The following is a 21376-nucleotide window of genomic DNA, read 5'->3' as shown; positions in this document are numbered from 1 at the left end:
GCATCAGTAGCACAGATAACGTAAAGGTTAGCCAGCAGTATTAGTCAGTCTTACGCAAACAGGGAGAGGAGGCACAACAACAGATGTTCAATGTGATTTGTCAAGGGCTCACTGCGGCTTGCAGAACAGGTGGAACAGATAATAGCTCAAGCCAATCAAACACAGACTCAGTAACTCCTCCCAGTCTGCTCACACAACCATCCCCAGCTTCACTGTTTACAGAAGTGGAAATAATCTCGAAATGGGAACTGTCAAGCTGCAGAACAATCCACATTTGTCTGAACTCAGGATCACAAAAACAGAAATTTCTGGAAAAGCTCAGCAGGTCTGGCAGCATCTATGGAGAGAAAACAGAGTTAACATCTGGGGTGCAATAACATTTCTTCAGTTCAGTTCTCTCCACAGATGTTGCCTGAACTGATCAGTTTCTTCAGCAATTTCTGTTTCGGTTTCAGGTTTCCAACATCCACAGCTCTCTGGGTTTTATGCAGAGTTTTTCAGCAGGTGAAGGTACAGGTTGCCAGCGGTCCAAACTGTAATAAAAAGTGAAAGACACGTGGAAACTGGAAATCAGAAACAAAAACTGAAATTGCTGAGTTTCGAAAGCTCTGCAATTCTCTACTAAATCTCGTCTCCGCCTCATTGTGTTCAAATTTAAAAATGTTCTTTAAAGCCCACTTCTTTGAGCAACTTTGGGGTTATCTGTCCTCGTATCACTTTATGTGGTAATTATGTTTGATAAGCTGCATAAAATGTTGATAAGGCCGCATTTGGAGTACTGTGCACAATTCTAGTCGCCCTGCTATAGGAAGGATGCTATTAAACTGGAAAGGGTGTAAAGATTTACAAGGATGTTACCAAGACTGGAAGGTTTGAATTACAAGGAGAGGCTGGGTAGGCTGGGACAATGATTTTTTCCCTGGAGTACAGGAGGCCAATGGGTGACCTTAAAATAGTTTATAAATTCACGAGGGGCATAGATAAGGTGAGCAGCCAAGGTCTTTTTCACAGGGTAGAGGTGTCCAAAACTAGCGGGCATAAGTTTAAGGTGAGAGGGGAAAGATTTAAAAGGTACCTGAGGAACATTGTTTTCATGCAGAGGGTGGTGCACTAATGGAATGAGCTGTCAGAAGAAGTGTTAAAGGTGGGTACACATGCAACATTTAGAAGATATTTGGACTAGTATGTGGAAATGAGAGGTTTAGAGCTATATGGGCCAAACGCAGAAAAATGGGACTGGTTCAATTTTGGAAACCTGCTCAGCATTGGACAAGTTCAGCTATGATTTTCATGCTGTGTGACTCTTTAACGCTCCTTCTGAAGCTGCTTCAGACAACTTCCTACTATAAAAGCACTATATAAATGCATTTGTTGTTGAGCAGAGGCCCAGCCAAGGCCAAATCTCCTCTTCCTTCTTGTTCCATGGGAAATCCTCTTCAGATTTGGCTGAGTGGGAGGTGGTGAGAAAGTTTCCTGAGGAGCAGATGTCCCTGTGGAGTGGCTGAATGTTACATCAGAAATTCTCATCACCAAACCACAATAGAGACTTTTCAGTTACCACCGACTGGAAATGACCAGGGGTCAACCAGAGGAAGAAACCCCCAACAGAAGCCTCGAGAGGTCACTGTAACAGCACATTTACGTCCTGCTGCTGAAAGTTCAGTATCCAGGCCTTGGGTATGAACCAGACCGAGGTTAAAGGTCATGCAGAACAGAAAGGACAGACTTAAAAGGAGAGGGTAAGGGGGAATAATGCAGGGTGCAGTTCTCATCCTCTGCTTCACAGGAATAAGCAGAGAGAAATATCAATGTAAAATGCTTTGGTTAGCAGAAATATTACAGCCAGGACCACAGCCTGAGGAGGCGAAGGTCAGGACCTGCTGACGTCAGGTGCCTTGACGAACGTATTTATGCAGTTTATTTCTCATCAGTGAGTACAGTCTCTCACTGTCTGCTTGGAACAGTTGAAATCACAATTAAATTCAAAGAAACTATTACATAAATATTCAGCAAACTCTGTAATGACAAGCATACAAATGTGCAATTAAGGAGAGGAACATCAATTGGGACTAGGGACAGCAACAATCCCAGAGTTCCTCCTGATCATTTAGCAGTGGTGACAATTGAAAACCTTCTGTGTTTGGTACTAGTTTCATGGAATCACACTGAGAATCCGTAGTATTCACAACCCATCCCATAACAGCACATCCATACAGTCCAATCACTCTAAGCAACTCAGTTCATCCCGAAGTATTGTTTCCCATCATGAACAAGAGGCCACTGGATAGATGGAGTGTGACACAAAGTCATAGACCTGGAGAGGACAGGATCTTCAGCAAGGCAAAAACAAAACTTGTCCCAGGAACAGAATGACCTGTAGGCAAGGAGTGGCCTGTCCCTGGTTATGTGGAGGACAGTGACTGACTGTGGTGGTAGAAGAGCGACAGGTCCTTAATCAATGCAAGGGAAGGAGAACCAGCTCATGGGAGAGTGAATTGCTTCAGCTCAATAGCACTCTATCTTTTCCAGTGGGAACAAACCATAGCGGGACCAAAACACACAGGTGGCAATTCAAGTCAGCTCAAGCAAAGTGTCAAAACTGCACAACTGTGCTCTCTATGTAGGGCTCACTAAAGCTGAGAGTGACCAGAGGTAAAGATATGACAGCATTCCAGTGTCCCACCTTCCTATCCCAGTTTGGGCCCTACTCTCACTCTCTAACGCCCACCTCAGCTCCTAATCCCATCCTCTGACCCTCATCTCCTCCCTACACACCAATCTTTGATCCCATCCTCACTATATGGCCCAAATGGCACTAGGTCCTTTTGACTCAGTTCCAATGGAGGCATAGTTAAATAGCTGTCAATGACGTGGTATCCACTGCTTTACTTAAAGTTGTTTCTATTATAAATACCCAGAGCTCAGCCAACAGCAGGAGCCTCTGAATCACAGGCCACAGCTGTGAGGACACAGAATCCATTCATCTATTGTATTGGAGGTGGCTGAATATCACAAAGTGCAGGAGGAGTTGATGTATTTGAGAGGAAAACGCTGCTCATTGTTGTTCCTCCAACTCGCCTAAGCTGGATAGTTAACCCTTTCATATGCCGAGCTATCGAGCAGAGAAGTTTATTCTGTGAATTAATAGAGTGTTCACAACCTACTAATTTAAAATGATCGGCTCACCATGGGCAGTTACTCACCATGGGCAGCTACATATCACGGGCAGTTACCCACCACGGGCAGTTACTCACCACGGGCAGTTACTCACCATGGGCAGTTACTCACCATGGGCAGCAACATATCACGGGCAGCTACATATCACGGGCAGTTACCCACCACGGGCAGTTACCCACCACGGGCAGTTACCCACCACGGGCAGTTACTCACCACGCACACCTACTCACCACAGGCAGTTACTCGCGGTGGGCAGTTACACACCATGAGCAGTTACTCACCGTGGGTAGTTACTCACTATGGGCAGTTACTCACCATGGGCAGTTACTCACCATGGGCAGTTACTCACCACGGGCAGTTGCTCACCATGGGCAGTTACTCACCACGGGCAGTTGCTCACCATGGGCAGTAACTCACCGTGGGCAGTTACTCACCACGAGCAGTTACACACCACGGGCAGTTACTCACCACGGGCAGTTACTCACCACGGACAGTTACTCACCACTGGCAGTTACTCGCCACGGGCAGTTACTCGCCACGGGCAGTTACTCACCACGGACAGTTTCTCATCATGGGCAGTCACTCACCATAGGCAGTTACTCACCACAGGCAGTTACTCACCACTGGCAGTTACTCACCACGGGCAGTTACTCACCACTGGCAGTTACTCGCCACGGGCAGTTACTCACCACGGACAGTTTCTCATCATGGGCAGTCACTCACCATAGGCAGTTACTCACCACAGGCAGTTACTCACCACGGGCAGTCACTCACCATAGGCAGTTACACACCACAGGCAGTTACTCACCACTGGCAGTTACTCACCACTGGCAGTTACTCACCACGGGCAGTTACTCACCACGGGCAGTTACTCACCATGGGCAGTCACTCACCACGGGCAGTTACTCACCACGGGCAGTTACTCACCACTGGTAGTTACTCACCACAGGCAGTTACTCACCACGGACAGTTACTCACGATGGGCAGTCACTCACCACAGGCAGTTACTCACCACGGGCAGTTACCCACCACGGGCAGTTACTCACCACGCACACCTACTCACCACAGGCAGTTACTCGCGATGGGCAGTTACACACCATGAGCAGTTACTCACCGTGGGCAGTTACTCACCATGGGGAGTTACTCACCATGGGTAGTTACTCACCACAGGCAGTTACCCACAATGGGCAGTTGTTCACCATGGGCAGTTACTCACCGTGGGCAGTTACTCACCACGAGCAGTTACACACCACAGGGAGTTGCTCACCACGGACAGTTACTCACTATGGGAAGTTACTCACCACGGGCAGTTACTCACCACTGGCAGTTACTCACCACGGGCAGTTACTCACCATGGGCAGTCACTCACCATAGGCAGTTACTCACCACGGGCAGTTACTCACCACTGGCAGTTACTCACGATGGGCAGTTACACACCACAGGCAGTTACTCACCACGGGCAGTTACACACCACAGGCAGTTACTCACCACGGGCAGTTACTCACCATGGGCAGTTACTCACCACGGGCAGTTACACACCACAGGCAGTTACTCACCACGGGCACTTACTCACCATGGGCAGTTACTCACCACGGACAGTTACTCACCATGGGCAGTCACTCACCATAGGCAGTTACTCACCACGGGCAGTTACTCACCACAGGCAGTTACTCACCACGGGCAGTTACTCACCATGGGCAGTTACTCACCACGGGCAGTTACTCACCATGGACAGTTACTCACCACAGGCAGTTACTCATGATGGGCAGTTACACACCGTAGGCAGTTACTCAGCAATTAACAGACTACACGCTGACCAAGGCAATTGATTAGATCTAAGCCAATGTGTACATTTGGTTTCTTCATTATTTCTTGATGTCTTTTCATGTTTCACACTCCCGCCCGAGCTAAGATCAGCCTTCAGAAAATATTTTCTCTTGTTCAGATTCCCAAGTAAAGTCATATGGTGCATTAGCCTATTTCAGTGATCAATTTAATCACTTGTTTTCTTATCAAATTCATCATTTCTGGAAATGATGTAATCCTGAACTTTTCTTACTTTGCTCAGAAAATTAGTTAAACAAGGGAAAAGTATCAGTAATGGAACATACTGGTTAATTATTAATGTAATTCATAGGAAATAATTACTTGCAACTTTTGATCTGAACTCAACATCAATAATACTCACAATCTGACAATAATAAATCAAATCAAATCAAATTCAATCAAAAAGTTAGCACTTTCACTTTCTCACCATCAGTTTGATCACCATCTATATATCTATTCACTGAAGGTCTGACTTAAACAATTTCTTCAAAAGAGCAAACATTTATCAAATCATCCAAAACGTTACAAAGAAAAAGATGCCAATGAAAATTATACTTCAACAAATTTCAAAATTTCTTGCATTTGAATTGAACGCCTTAGTTTCTTCCACAAACATGTGAACACAAGCTAATTAGAAATTGTAGCCATCAGATTGCTAACGTGGGCTGTAATGTCTGCAGATGCTGATTTGTAACTCATTTTTTGAAAATTATTTGATGGGATATGAATGGCATGTCAAGAACAACATTTATTCTTCATTCCTGGTTACCATTGAGTGGGTTTTCTTGAACCACAGTGGTCTGACTGGTGAAGGTACTTCCACAATTTTGTCACATGGAAAGCTGCAAGAATTTGACTCAAATGATGACAAACAAATGACTGACATACTCTCAGTAAAGATGGAATGTGAGGCTCAGATTCCTAATCTGGCAATTGCAATGATTGGCAATGGGTGTATATCTTCCTGTTGCTGAGTGTAATTGCAGCAAGGGGATTTGGACAACATTATCTATAATTTGTTTATACATTTCACTATTGGTTCTTCACAATTTTCCTGGCACTTAAACACTCTGTTTTAATTTCTGGAAAAATCCCTTCTTGAGGCTGTAGCTCAAAACACAGGTGAATGATATTTGCACTCACCTAGCACCAGAAATAAGATCACTGTTCAATGTAACAGTTGGATTTTGAAATCCCAGTAATAACACAGACTAGCCAGCATGGGTTCTGACACCCGGCCTGACCCATGTATGGTGATTTAGATACAGTATCACAGAGACACTGACTTTAACCATTTTTACTTCAAAAATCCACCATACCTTGCTCAATTTGCAACTTTTGAGCTAAACTCAACATCAGTGGTATTCACAATCTGACAATAAATCAAATCAAAATCAAATTAAATCAAAAAGCTAGTAGTTACTTTCACGTTCTCGCCATCAGTTTGATCACTACTTATATATCACCACCTAGAATGAGGAACATGCTCCCAGTAAGACTGAGGTTCACTCATGAGCACGGCGATAAATTTACTCACAGGTGAAGTGAAACCATCAGCTGCCTCAACCCATTATATATTCCCCCCACTCAGTTTCCCTATGCTACAGATTGCCCTATAGCATAACTCTCCTACCATCCTCCCACTCCTCCAGAATATCCAGTGTGGATGACCAGACATATCTCTCTGCGATGGGGCTGTATTGCTCCAATGGTGGCAAGCTCTCCAGTTCATACGCTCCACGTTTCTTCCAATAAAGAAACATTTCGGTTGGATTCTGAAACAATTCTCAAATAGCATTCCCAAATACCCCTCGGCTCCAACAGACAGAAAATAACAGCTCAGTGCTCCCTGACAACGCTGGCTTATTGTTGCACAGTTCCACTGTCCCACTGCAGGGGCCAACGCAGGAGGCACAATCTATGACCTGAAGTCTTCCTCACTTGCACAGAGAGCTGTATTCATCTACTGAAAGTCTGGGACTGTGGGATGGCTGCGGGTGGCACACAGAAAAGCACTGGCCACTGCGGCACTGACTCAGACAAAGGCTTTCTTCATCTTTAACAATTCATCTTAAAAAATGGCTACTTTATAGTTAAGGAGGAATAGGGGAGGGTTTAAATTTTCGCCCTCATTAGTATTGATTTTATTTATTGCGGCTCAGGAACGTGAAGATTCAGCGCATTCTACAAGGCGAGGACAACTCAGGCAGCGGTTCATGCAAGAGCTTGGTGTTGGGGTAATGGGCTGAGAGATATGCTGAAGGGGAGTGAGCAAACAGCACAGTAAGTGCAACACTCTTGGTATCACAGCACAATCACAGAGAGTCGAAATATTCGCTATCAATTAATTCACAGGAGGCCATGGATGATTATCATTCTGTGCCCGCAGGATAATGACTGCGATTAATAATAACCCACATATTTGAGGGTGGACCACACGAACAGGAGGAGGCCATTCAGCCCCTCGAGCCATTCAATCATAGATCATACCTTAAGTCCACCTATCCACCAAGGTTATGTAATTCTTAAATACCCTAAACCAACAAAAATCAATTTCAGTTTTGACATTTGCAATGATCCCTAGTCTCAAGTGTTTTAGAGGAAGAGTTCCACATTTCCAATACTTGAACAGCGTCCAGATATAACCCTGGAATAGCTCCAATTTTAAGTCTATCAGCTCCTTTAATTGTTATAGGTTTACCCCTTTAAGATTTAAAAGAAAACATATGCCTAGTTTATGCAACCAGCCTTAATATTTAATCCTTTTCGCTCTGCCATCATTCTAGCGAATCTATGCTACATCTCATCCAAAGCTATTACATCATTCCTCAGCTGCAGCGTCTAGTCCTTCACCAGGGGCCTGACCAAGAGTTTTGCACAGCTGAAAGACAATCTCTCAAATATCTGTATTTTATCCCTTCGGGCTAAAGGATAACATTCTATTTGCTTCTATTTTTTTACTGGAGGGTATGGGTTTGTAATAAGTATTTGCTGACTTATTTTTGAAATCTCCCCATCGGTTATTTGAGGACTAGATTATTCTCTCTCTCTATTCTCCATTTCAGCCTCCCTCTACCATCCACGCTCACCCTCCCAATGCTGAACCACTTTCTTATTTGTGGTAAGATCTGGACCTGTTTCACCCGGTGTGAGAGGGCCTGGCATCGCTGCTACACTGTAGGAGGAGTCAGAATCTGACTGTGCCAGTGTGGAAAGACCTGGGGTATGACTTCCAGTGTGAGGGGGGCTGGGCTCTGACTGTGCCAATGCGGGGGGACCCAGGGTCTGGCTGTGCCAATGTGGGAGGGGCCAGGGTCTGGCTGTAGCAATGTGGGAGGGGCCAGAATCTGGCTAGCTAACTGTTGCACGTAACGTGAGATGAGAGTAATGTGAGATCTGAGTAATGTGAGATCAACATTGTTGCGAGTTTATAACAATAGATTTTGTTGAACATACATACCGACACAGAGAAGATAGCAAGAAAGGATGTCTGCATTACAGACCCTAGTTCCATTTCTGTGTGATCCATCACAATGACATAGATGCTTCCACACATACTTCAGTGGCCATGCTTAAAGGGAAAAATAATCCTTTTACTCTTTGTCTCCCCTCAAAGCTCATTTACAGTATTTTAACGTTAACATTTATTGATGGGCACTTAGGTGTTTTATTCCACATCCCGTCCCTGCCATAAATCTCTTTTGCTAAAAGCACTAATCTCAAATAGCACTGTCCATTGGAAGGGTACGTAGGACAAATGAGCTTTCTTATCTTCTCCTTGAATGGCCAACACATTGATGGATTGAGATGAAAGTGTTTGACTAATGGCTAGGCTTTGGGCATTGACACGTACAAAGATTTAAATGCAGTAGCAGTGAAGAGCAAGTGAGGAGGAAATTATCCAAAGCAGAAGATTTCAGCACTCAAATGGCAATGTCTTCAAAAGAAAGTCGAGGAAATCAAAATCTCACTCTCTTTACTATTTGCTTTAGTCTCAATCTAGGGATGAATGTAATAGAAACATACTGTTCACCACAAGCTTTTGTGGTTGCTGCATCTCTGACTGTGCAATAAGAAGACAACTTTGCTTAGTATGTATATTTTTCAAGTAAGGACCGATAAAAGACAGTTGAGTTTCAGGAGCAGTACCACCTGAATTCAGGAAGATCAGAAGTTTCAGATTCAAGTAAGTTAATGACTTGAATGGTGCTTTCCTTCTCTGTAACTAAATGCAGAGTGAACACCACTGTCCAGGATATCTTCTGGTCCTCTTTTGTGTTTAATTTTCCTGCTGTTTTCAGTCAGGTGGATGGTCTGCTGTACTCTGCTTACCACATACTCTGCAGAGTTGCCTTCTCCTGCTCATTCTTCAGCACCTGCGTCAGTCTGGTGCCTGGATATGCGTTGAATCCATCACTTGCCAGCCATACCACCATTGAGCTTCATCTTGTGCATTTCCCCAACCTCCCAGTTTGGATTGGAGCTAGCCTTGGAGTTTTCCCCTTCTCATTATATTATCACTGGGTTTCACTTTAGTCTCTTGTGTCTATTTAACTCCTGCTCTGTGGGTCTAGTGACCATTGCCACCATATATTGATGCCAGATCTACGGTCTTGTGAGTGAGCAGTAAGAGACTTAATAACCACAGGAGATCGTAAGCGAGTTCATTTTATTCGAAGCCATACAGACCCAGGCTCCAGTTTCATTTGATCTGATGTCATTATGACACAGCTTGATTCGCACATGGACAAGGAGCTAAAAGAGTAATAGAGAATAAAAAGTAAGCCCCATTAGTTTATAATATGGGAGGGACTTGTGATTATCCCTGGGTTCTCTGCCCCCCACTGCGAGAGTACCTAGGATGTTAGAAAGGAACATATATTGCAATATTGACTGGCTGTCAACAATCAAAATAAGACAACTCCTGAAGATAAAATGAGAGATGACATTCTCAAGAATTACAACATTAACATAAACACTCGCACGAGATTGTCTTTGTGGAATTTATATATACGCATTTCTTCCAGATGCTCTGGTATCCTCCCACAGCCCAAAGGTGTGTAGGTTAGGCAGATTGGTCATGGCAAACAAAAACAAGGATGCTGGAAAAGCTCAGCAGATCTGTCAGCATCTGTGAAGGAGAAAACGTTTTGGGTCCCTTCCTCACACTCAGGTCATTGGAAATGCAGAGTTAACAGGATAGGGTTGGATCTGAATGGGATGCTCTTCAGAAGGTCAGTGTGAACTTGATGGACTAAATGGCCAGTTTCCACACTCAAGGGATTCTTTGATTCTGTGATGTAGGGAGAAAATTGCTAGAAAAGAGTAAGAAACAAATAGGATTTAGTTAATGGGGAACGTAGCCTAGTGCATTACTATCAGGAAAAGTACCCTCTTTCTGGTTTTCTGCATCTCTCCAAAAGTCAGTCACTTGGTCACACCCATTGCCACCAAGCCTGGCCCCAGTGGGTTTTTCATTCACTAAGCCACAACATGTACTGCTTCCTTTACTGAACATCTCAATGAATATACTGAAAGAGAGAGAGGGAAATGAAAGAGAGGGGATGGTATGACAGTGAAAGGAAATGAATAAATGAGGAGGTGAAGAAAGGCAGGAAAAGAGAGGGTGCAGGGAAAAGGCAGTTGGGGTGAGAGTCAGGCTGAAGAAGGAAAAGCAGGGGAGTGTAGCTGTTAATAGATGCCAGGAAAGAGGATGAATGAGGCAGTGGAGAGATAAAGGAAGAAGGAAGGAACATGCTGAAAAGAGGTAGGGAAGGAGAGCCAAAGTGAACTATGCTAGATGAGGAAGACATAAACAGAGAGGGAAGCAACTGAGGGTGGGTGGAGAACCCTAGAATCCTAACTGTTTGTAAGCAGGCCATTCAGACCATCAGGTCTACGCTGACCCTCTGAAGAGCATCCCATCCAGATCCACCCTTCCCTAATCTGTCCCTGTAACCCTGCATTTCTGATGGCTAATCTAGGGGCAATTTTGCATGGCCCATCCACCTCACCTGCACATCTTTGAACTGTGGGAGGAAACCCATGTAGACAGAGGGACATATGTGCAAACTCCACACAGACAATTACCTGAAGCTGGAATCGAACCCAGGTTCCTGGCATTGTGAGGCAGTAGAGCTAACCACTGAGTCCCCGCGCAGTGGCTGTATATAGAATCATCGGATGGGTAGGCGTGAGATGTGATGTGAAAAAGATAAAGACGGAAGAAGGAAATGTGGATCTATATAGTGGGAGGAACATTTGAAAAATGGTATAAGCATTGAGGGAGAAAAGGATAAAGGAAAGAGGGAGAGAGAAAAGGGGAGGAAGGAATGGAGAGAAACAGAGACAGTGGGAAGATTAAAGGGACAGTGTTAGAAAGCAGGGCGACATTGGAGAAATAGAGAAATGACAGAAATGGGAACAGAATCAGGGGAGATGGAGAAACAAAGAATACTAAAGGGAGATGGAGAGAGAAATGGAAAAGAGGAAAGGAGAGCAGTAGAATGAAAGTCAAAGGGAAGAAGATGAAAAGCCAAGATGAGGGAGTTATGAGCGAGTTGAGAAAGGAAATGAGAGAACACGGAAATAAATGTGGACAGGAAAGACATAGGCAGTGGGGAGGTAAACAATATTCAATTTTGCTCTGACAAGTGGCAAGTAACATTAGCATAAGGCATGTGCCAGCAATGATCATCTCAAAGGTCAGAGAATCCCACCTCTTGCCATTCAATAATATTACCATTGTTAATTACCTCAGCAACACCCCCCTCACCCCCGGCCCCAGCAACATGGGGGTTACCATTAATGATCCCCCCAATTTTGCTTCCTTCTGCATGGATTGCTGAAGTCTGTATGCAGCAGGGACTTCCAGAGTAGAAAGCCAGTAGCAGCATGGCAATTAACATGCATTGGATTCCCCAGTGATTGCACAGCCCTATGTTAGCACAGGCTTAGAGAGAATGTTGGTTGCCATTAAACAGAATCTGAACCGGACTAGCCACATAAATATTGTGGCGACAAAAGCAGGTCAGAGCCTAGGAATCCTGTGAGTGAGCCACCTCCTGACTCCCAAAAGCCTGTCCACTATCTCCAAGGCACGGTAAGCAGTGGCTGGAGTCACCTGTCTGGATAGAAATAGGTCTGACAACATTCGAGCGGCTTGACACCATCCAGAAGTAGTGGTCCACTTGATTGGCTCCACACCCACAAACATCCACTCCCTCCATCACTGGCCCTCAGCCAGCAGTATGTACCATTTACAAGAGGTACTGTAGAAATTCAGCACCTTCCAAAGTCACAGACACTCCCACCTGGAAGGACAAAGACAACAGATACATGGGAATACCACCACCTGAAAATTCTTCTCCAAAACACTCACCAGCATGATTCGAAAATATGTCGCTGTTTCTTCGGTGTCACTGGGCCAAAATCCTCAAAACGTCCCTGCAATGCCATTGTGGATGGCATTCTCCTGCTCTCCTTTCCTCTTTTCCATTTCTCTCTCCATCTCCCTTTAGTATTCTTTGTTTCTCCATCTCCCCTGATTCTGTTCCCTTTTCTGTCATTTCTCTATTTCTCCAATGTCACCCTGCTTTCTAACACTGTCCCCTTAATCTTCCCACTGTCTCTGTTTCTCTCCATTCCTTCCTCCCCTTTTCTGTCTCCCTCTTTCCTTTATCCTTTTCTCCCTCAATGCTTATACCATTTTTCAAATGTTTCTCCCACTATATAGATCCACATTTCCTTCTTCCGTCTTTATCTTTTTCACATCACATCTCACGCCTACCCATCCGATGATTCTATAGCACATGGAATACACTGGTTCAAGAGGACAGCTCACCACACTCACCACAGCTCCTCAAGGGCAACTACGGATGAGTAATAAATGGGGCCCAGCCAGCGATGCCCACATCCCGTGAATGAATGTGAAAAATGCTTAAGAGAAAAACCCATTCATTCCTCTATCCATGACCCCACTGCACAAACAAATCAATAAACATACATCCAGTTAAAACTGAAACAGCTGTAAATCAGGAACAAAAACAAAGTTGTTGGAAAAGCTCAGCAGGTCTGGCAGCATCTGTGAAGGAATAAACAGAGTTAATGTTTCAGGTACAGTGGGGAAAGGTCACCGGATCTGAAACATTAACTCTGTTTTTTCCTTCACAGATGCTGCCAGACCTGCTGAGCTTCTCCAGCAACTTTGTTTTTGATTCTAACATCAACCAATCCCATGCAATAGAATCTAAAATCAGCTGTGGCCCCAGCAGAGCTGGGCTGAGCTAGAAATTGAGCCTGAACAAGATGTGCTATTCTATTGGGATGTGTTCTATATGTGAATGTTCTATCAATACTTGCTTTCTAGGCCCTAGTGAAGAACAGGAAAGTAGGGGAGCCAGCTACTTCCCACAACTTCCTCCTCATTTCAGATAGTCTCCCATTGGGCATGTGCCAAACAAATGGCCAATAAAGACAGAGGAAAGCACCACACTTTGCTCTCAGGTACTTCCAACCAGTGACACTGCAATATATCAGAGACCTGCAGTGCAGCAAAATACTTCAGTATTGTATAGTTGGTCTAAAGACAACAGGATTACACAAGCTGAACAAATCTTAGCTTCTAAGTAATACTCTTTTGATGTTGGTTAGCAGGAATAGTGATGCCCCTGTGTTTAGGTGAATTATTTTCTTCTGATGCATCCCAAACAGCATCTTTACCTCATTTACTTCCAGCTGCATAAGTTATTCCAGATGGGTGCGTGGATTCTGTGCCCCACCCTGAGCAGAAACAGGATCCTGTTCAAAATGTTCAAATTTGAACTCCATCAGCTTTTGTATTGTCTGGGGCTAGAGATCAAGTCTGGATCCTGAATAATGAAACTGTTACCCGTCAATGTGGAAAACATGGGACTGCATATCATGGGACTAGCCAGGGATGAGAGACAGCAGTTGCATCCAACCTACTGAAACCCTGGCCCGTGCTATACCTGCTCTGAGAATATTTGATGCCAATGTAGGGAGAGGTTTAGTATGTACCTAACCCGGGTGTATCTATCCTGGGGATGTCTGGTGGGATGGAGTAGACAGATTTTCTTTGTATCTAATTTGGGCTATGCCTGCTCTGGAAATGTTTAATGAGAGGGGTTATAAAGGGAAGTTTTGCTTAGTTTCCAACTTGCCTTGGGAGTATTTGATCGGTGTAGAGCGTGTTTCTCTTTACATCTGAACCAGGCTGTACTTACCCTGGGAGTGCTTGATGAGTTGGGCTAAAGGGAACTTCATTCTCTAACTATCCTATGTTCTATCTGTCCTAGACAAATTCAATGGAATTGTATTCATAGCGATTTTCTCCCTGAATCTAACCCATGCTGTACCTGCCCCTGGCATTTCTGAAGGCACTGTACAGAGCGAATTCCTCCATCTACAATCACATATTCTTCACCTTGGATTTTGACCATTGTTCTGCGTTTCTCAAAAGAATTTTTTTCTAGAAAAATGAGAACTGAGTATTTTTTTGAACTGCTCCAGAAGGGCAGGCAAATTGAGGAAGTAGGTCTCAGTGCCAAATCTAAGCAGCATGATCACAATCTGCTGCAGAGGTGAAAACAAGTGTGTTTTTCCCTTTTTTGGGAGGAGAAAAGTCCGATGACTTCACTGTCTGGTTAGCTTAGCCTTACATTGCACATATCATTTTCTGTTTCTTCTGAGTATCAAGTCCAATTTCTTTTGGCTTGGGAACTTTGGGTTTGTGTCAGATGAGGCCTAATAAACAGGAAAGAAATACCTGAGCAAAAAAAATCCCAGAAGAAAGTATTGACCCAGTCACCAGAACCCAGCATTGCCAGGAACTCTGACCATATCCTGCTGAAGTTTCAAATCCTAACAAATTGGACTCAGATTCAATGCCAGCCTGAGCCCCTGCCCTCTCATACACTCCAAGTCCTCTTTGCATATCAGTAGGAACTTGGGCCTGACTGTGAGTGAAAGTTGAGATCAGGGTGTATATAAAGACATCTAGGGCCAAAGGATTGGTACAAGCTGCCAATTTCAGCAGTTGCTAGTCAAGTGGAAAAAGCTATTGACCTGTTTATTTAAGATCATAAGAAATAGAAGCCATCTGGCCCCCCGATCCGGCCCCACTATTCAATAAGATCATGTCTGATCTATTCATGGAATCTGTTCCAGTTACCCGCCCACTCACCACAACCCTCAATTCCCTTACTGTTTAAAATCGATTTTTGCCTTACAAACATTCAATGAGCTAACTTCAGTTACTTCACTGGGCAGGGAATTCCACAAATTCACAGCCCTTTGGTTGAAGAGGTTTCCCCTCAACTCAGACCTAAATCTGCTCCCTCCTTATTTAGAGGCTATGTCCCCAGTTCTAGTTTCACCCACCAGTGGAAGCAACCTCTCTGCTTCTACCTTGTCTATTCCCTTCATAATGTTATAGGCATCTATAAGATTCCCCACTTGTTCCTCTAAATTCCAATGAGTTTGGTTCCAGTCTACTCAATCTCTCCTCAAAATCAACCCTCTCACCTCTGGAATCAACCTCCTCTGTAACCCTCCAGTATGTCCTTTCCCAGGTAAGGAGAACGAAAACTGTACACAGTACTCCAACTGTGGCCTCACAAGCCCCTTTTATATATTAATGATATAGACAAAGGCATTAAAAGTAATATTAGCAAATTTGCTGATGACGCAAAGCTGGGTGGCAGTGTGAAATGTGAGGAGGATGTTATGAGAATACAGGGTGACTTGGACAGGCTAGGTGAGTGGACGGATGCATAGCAGATGCAGTTTAATGTCGATAAATGTGCGGTTATACACTTTGGTGGCAAGAACAGAAAGGCAGATTACTATCTCAATGGAGTCGTTAGGTAAAAGGGAAGTACAACGAGATCGAGGTGTTCTTGTACATCAGTCAATGAAAGCAAACATGCAGGTACAGCAGGCAGTGAAGAAAGCTAATAGCATGCTAGCCTTCATAACAAGAGGAATTGAGTATAGGAGCAAAGAGGTCAGGGCCCTGGTGAGACCGCACCTGGAGTATTGTGTGCAGTTTTGGTCTCCAAATTTGAGGAAGGACATTCTTGCTATTGAGGGAGTGCAGCGTAGGTTCACAAGGTCAATTCCCGGAATGGCGGGACTATCATATGTTGAAAGATTGGAGCGACTGGGCTTGTATACACTTGAGTTTAGAAGGATGGGAGGGGATCTGATTGAGGCGTATAAGATTATTAAGGGATTGGACACTCTGGAGGCAGGAAGCATGTTTCTGTTGCTGGGAGAGTCCAGAACCAGAGGACACAGTTTAAAAATAAGGGGTAGGCCATTTCGAACAGAGTTGAGGAAAAACTTCTTCACCCAGAGAGTGATGGATATATGGAATGCTCTGCCCCAGAAGGCAGTGGAGGCCAACTCTCTGGATACTTTCAAGAAAGAGATAGATAGAGCTCTTAAAGAGAGTGGAATCAAGGGTTATAGGGGTAAGGTAGGAACAGGATACTGATTGTGGATGATCAGCCATGATCATAATGAATGGTAGTGCTGGCTCGAAGGGCCGAAGAGCCTACTCCAGCACCTATTATCTATTGTCTATTGTCTATTATACAGTTTCAGCATAACCTCCCTGTTTTTAAATTCCATCCCTCCAGCAATGAAGGTCAATATTTCATTTGCCTTCTTCATTACCTGATGTACCTACAAACCAATGTTTTGAGATTCATGCACATTAAATCTCATCTGATTTACACTTCCTGATGGCTTGTAGCTGTGTTTGCTGTAATGACTGTGAGAACTTATGACCTCAACCTCTGGACAAAATACAAACAACGGCTACTATCTTCGACAGCATTGCCATGTTTCCTACTAATTTCCCACTGAGAACATGACAAAGACAAAATTTAAAATGTAGAAATAACAGATTGATAAAAAGAATTTTGCTATGAAAAACTTAGATCAAAACTGATTTCTTGAATTCTTCATAATTTCTGACACTTCAGAATTGTACTGGAGGGGCTCAGCAGAAAGAATCAACAATAAATAAAGAAAACATTTAATAACATGGAGTCAATTGACTCTGTCATTACACAGGGGAATACTGTGAGTACAGGAATGGGGGTGGGGTGGGAGATTGGGATGTAGGGGGTGATATTCAGTCTTGAGCCCTTACAGAGGAAAAAGAGCAGGCCATTTGGCTCCAAAGTCTATGGCACAAGAACAGGCCTATCAGCTTCTTAAACATGTTATGGAGGAATAAGGAGACTATTCAGCTTCTTCATCCTGTTATAGAGGAACGAGAAGCTCCTCACCTGCTTAAGCCTGTTTTGCAGGAACACGAGGGGGACATTCAGCCTGTTCCAGAAGAAGAAGAAGCTATGCAGCCCATCATACCTATAGGGAAGGTCATCCAATTCCTTAAACTTGTTAGATTGACATATGACGAGACTATTCATCCCTTCAAGTCCACTAAAGTATTTCAACTAGGGTCATAGCAGATCTGCACCTTAAGTAAATTTAACCAACTGTGCACAATGTCCCTGGTTACCCTTATTTTAAAAAAATCCATTGATCTCCATCTGAAAAATCCCAATTGATCCTCAGCATCCAGTCATTTAAAGGAGACCGTTCCAGATTTCTATGAACTTTTATGTGAAGAAGTGCTACCTTAATTTGATCCTATATGGCTAGGTTGTGTCCCCTTGTTCTAGGTTACCCCAGCAAGGATTTTTTTCCCTCTATTTCAAACTAATTAAATTCCTTTTCATTCAAAATGTCCCAATTGGATCCCCCTTTGAATTTTTAAACTCATGTGAATAAGAGGGAAGTTTATGCAACCTGTGATCGCTGAGCCCTGATATTGTTCTGGGGAATCTGTGTTGTACTGTCTCCAAAATCAATATATTATTCTTTAGTTGTCGTGCCCAAAACTGGATGCAGTTCCGCAGGTCCCAGAGCAGGTTAAACGGAAATGAAATTTACTGCTAACAGGCCATTCAAATAAAATATTTGTTGCAAATCATCGAGTGTTATTCCTTCAGTTGGGTGTCCTATTTCAATGCAGGAAAAGTCATGGACAGAATGTTAAGGGGAGTATGGTTCCATAGCAGCCAACAGCACGTTCCGTATAGACCGCCGGGAAACTCTCCTTTCCAAATGGCTTCTCCCCTTTTTCCGAAAACAGGAAGGAGAATGTCCTGGCTGGAAAATACAGCAGTGTTGTCCAATAAGTGAGCCACAACTGACTAATTCAGACTCCAGATGTGGATAATTGCATTTCTGATTAGTAAATTAGTAATTGGCCACTTTGTTGAGCCCATGATCTCGATGATCGTATCTTGTGAAATGCACATTTGTGAACTTTAAACTTTCTAGCAATTTATGGTGAAATGGTAAAACAAAAGTAGTGCTGCGTGAGTAGTGTTGTTCATTAAGTGTTTTAGTTCCTTGGTTATGAATGGGTGGCAAGTGTGGAAGTAAATATCCACATGTGACATACGCTTACCTGTGTTGTGAGCTAGACAGCTTTAGATAAGGGGTCTGGTAGTGCAGTGGTAGTATCTCCACCTCTGAGCCAGGAGGCCCAGATTCGAGTCCCACCCGCTCCAGAGATGTGTCGTAACATTCCTGAGCAGGTTGATTAAAATATCTGAGAAGTTTTATACTAAAATTAGTAACTGTGGCTAGACTTCTGGTTTGTTAAGAGGCTTCTATGAACAATACTGAATGACAGATTAAAAAATGAAAAATACCTAGATCAGGTGACATTTGTGACAACAGAAAATAGAGTTAATAGAGGACAGATGTCAGAGGTAGATTCTTTACTCAGAGAGTAGTAAGGGCTTCAAATACCCTGCCTGCAACAGTAGTAGACTCGCCAACTTCAAGGGCCTTTAAATGGTCATTGGATAAGCATATGGATGATAATGGAATAGTGTAGGTTAGATGGGCTTCAGATTGGTTTCACAGGTCGGTGCAGCATCGAGGGCTGAAGGGCCTGTACTGTGCTGTAATGTTCTATGTTCTAATATCCCAGATCATTACTGTCAACATTAGCCCTGTTTCCCTCTCCTCAGATGCTGCCGGACCTGCTGAACATTTCTAGCATTTTGTTTATTTCAGATTTCCTGCATTCACAGTATTTGGCTTTTAGATTGTGTTATCTGTAAAAACAGCTCAAGAAATGATTCACAGAGAAAAACTGTATGGATTATGCTCCTGATTTTCTGTCTCGTCATCTACTCCCTGTTTAATATCTCATTAATCCATTGATTTCCCCCACCATCTCTGTATTGATCATTGATAATGGGAACTGCAGATGCTGGAGAATCCAGGATAATAAAATGTGAGGCTGGATGAACAGGAAGGGTCTAGGCCTGAAGCGTCAGCTTTTGTGCTCCTGAGATGCTGCTGGGCCTGGCTGTGTTCATCCAGCCTCACATTTTATACTCTGTACTGATCATTGTTGGGTTGCGGGTTTTATAGGTACTGATCATTCTTGGAATGCCATCCCAGTAAAGCAAATTGATCAGGGAATTTGACTTTGGAAGGCAGCGCATCTGAGACTGTTCTGTTTTCCAAGGTGGGGGAAGAGGCTGGCAGTGGGGATGGGAGCTCAAAGGGAACAGAAGTGAGATTCAACATCTTCAAGAGAAGAATGGAGTCAAATCACAGTGAAAGCCAGCTCCTTCTGGATTGGAGGAGACAAAATTTTAAAACCAGCTGGTTCCAGAAGTTTAATGTTAAGTATAAATCTTACATAAAGATGTATAACACATGTTCAACAATTATTCTAATCTGAATAGTTCATGGTTGCAACTGATATGGCTCCTTTAGCAACTAAAACAAAGCACACTGCCATCACAGGGACCTCATCAGTAGCTTCCTTGACAGAAAGGTTAAGTTTAATAATTTTAATGGCCAACAATAATGAATGAACAAACAAACTGCTATTGAACGCTTGATTATAATTGCAGTAATACTTAGGCAAGTTTAAATTCTCAGAGTTTTACATCACAGGATGAAGCCTGTGCCTGGTTCTTTGAAAGAGCTATCCAGTTAGTCCCACACCATGTTCATTGCCTTGGAAATTTCTTCTTTGCAAACATATCTCCAATTTAAGTTGAAAGTTTGCGCTGAAAATTTCTATCAAAGCAATGTGTTTAATAAAATAATTTCATTTTTCCCAATTGCACCCTCTGAAGTCACTGGCCCATTATTAGGGGTTAATCAGAGTACTTACTTGGCTGCATTCTGAGGCGCAGGTTAAACCAGTTTCGAGGTGGGGATCCGTATTTATAAAGGACAGAGTTCATGGTCAGCCCTGCAGACAATGCCACCTTAAGTCAAATGCTGAGCTCCAAACAACTGCTGGACAGGCAGCTTTAGAGTAACTTTCTCTCCACACATCAACCTAAAAATATCCACAAGCTTCAACAGGAGGGACTAAATTCTTCTCATCAAATTCCCAGGGTCAGTATATTTCGTTATCTTCCATTTCACTCAATCTTGCCTGTATTGCTGTCAGTCTTCCTTATTTGGTGCCTGTCTCATTTTGGTGGTCTCCCTTCCCACTCTCATTTTGCTCCTTTCTAGCAGACCTGAGTATCACTCTCATTCATCCTTTCTTTAAAATCTCTTTTTGCTTTCCTCTGTCTTTATTCGGTTTTCACTGTTCAACGTTTTTCTCTCATAATCCACCTTTTACCCCGTTTCTTTCGTTTTCCTTCACTGCCTCTCTTTTCTTCTGCATCTTCTTCTCACTGTACTTTTTTCTTTCACTGCATTGCTTCCTTTCTGTCGTTCCTTTTCCCTTTATGCCACTCCCTTTTCTCTTCTCACCCTTTCTTTCCCTCCGTCCCTCCCTTTTTCTCTGTTGCTCCCCTTTTGGCTATTCTTTTTTTAACTTGACTCACTCAGACAGTTTCACTGAAGCCAAACCCTCCAATATCTGACCAACATTCACAAAGTTCGATTTCTTCAGCATCACCCACATGATGCCCATCACCATAGCAGCAAGAGTTCTTCACAATACGGTAGTACCATTCTGCAGCCTGAGCACTGTCTCGCTGTGCAGACCCTGAAAGTTTGTCTCTGTTTCGTATACCACTGCCGCGTCCTGTTCCTCTGACTAGACTGCAGATTAATTTCCTCTCCAATATGTTTACCTTTACAGGATCTGTCTGAAGCAGCCCAAATATTTCAGAGATGGAATTTTCTCCCCAGCCACAAACATGCGGTGCCCATATTTATTTTCTGCCACTGTGCAGTCCGATTCTTGTGCCAAGTCCTTCTGCAACAGCCAGGATCAACATATGGAGATAATTAAATCGGCTGAAGCTTTCTGTCTCTTAAAAAGGCAGCA

General features: G+C 43.5%; 1 protein-coding gene across 2 annotated transcripts in view; it reads right to left on the bottom strand.

The window, feature by feature from the left end:
• LOC125466637 (pleckstrin homology domain-containing family G member 5) overlaps positions 1-20840 on the bottom strand; it is a 119715-nt gene extending 98875 nt beyond the window's left edge. Inside the window, exon 1 of one of the 2 annotated variants that reach the window (XM_059655610.1) lies at positions 20255-20840. In XM_059655610.1, the coding sequence (XP_059511593.1) occupies positions 20255-20327 (73 nt within the window). In that variant the 5' untranslated portion in view covers positions 20328-20840. Of the gene's footprint in view, positions 1-6637; positions 6656-20254 lie in introns of those variants that run through there. The other variant, XM_048561429.2, reaches the window with a different exon arrangement.
• Positions 20841-21376: the final 536 nt, after the last annotated feature.

Source organism: Stegostoma tigrinum, chromosome 28 (assembly GCF_030684315.1).
Source record: "Stegostoma tigrinum isolate sSteTig4 chromosome 28, sSteTig4.hap1, whole genome shotgun sequence".
NCBI classification, from domain to species: Eukaryota; Metazoa; Chordata; class Chondrichthyes; order Orectolobiformes; family Stegostomatidae; genus Stegostoma; species Stegostoma tigrinum.
The sequence above is the reverse complement of the archived record's forward strand: the minus strand, read 5'-3'. Positions and strand labels throughout refer to the sequence as shown.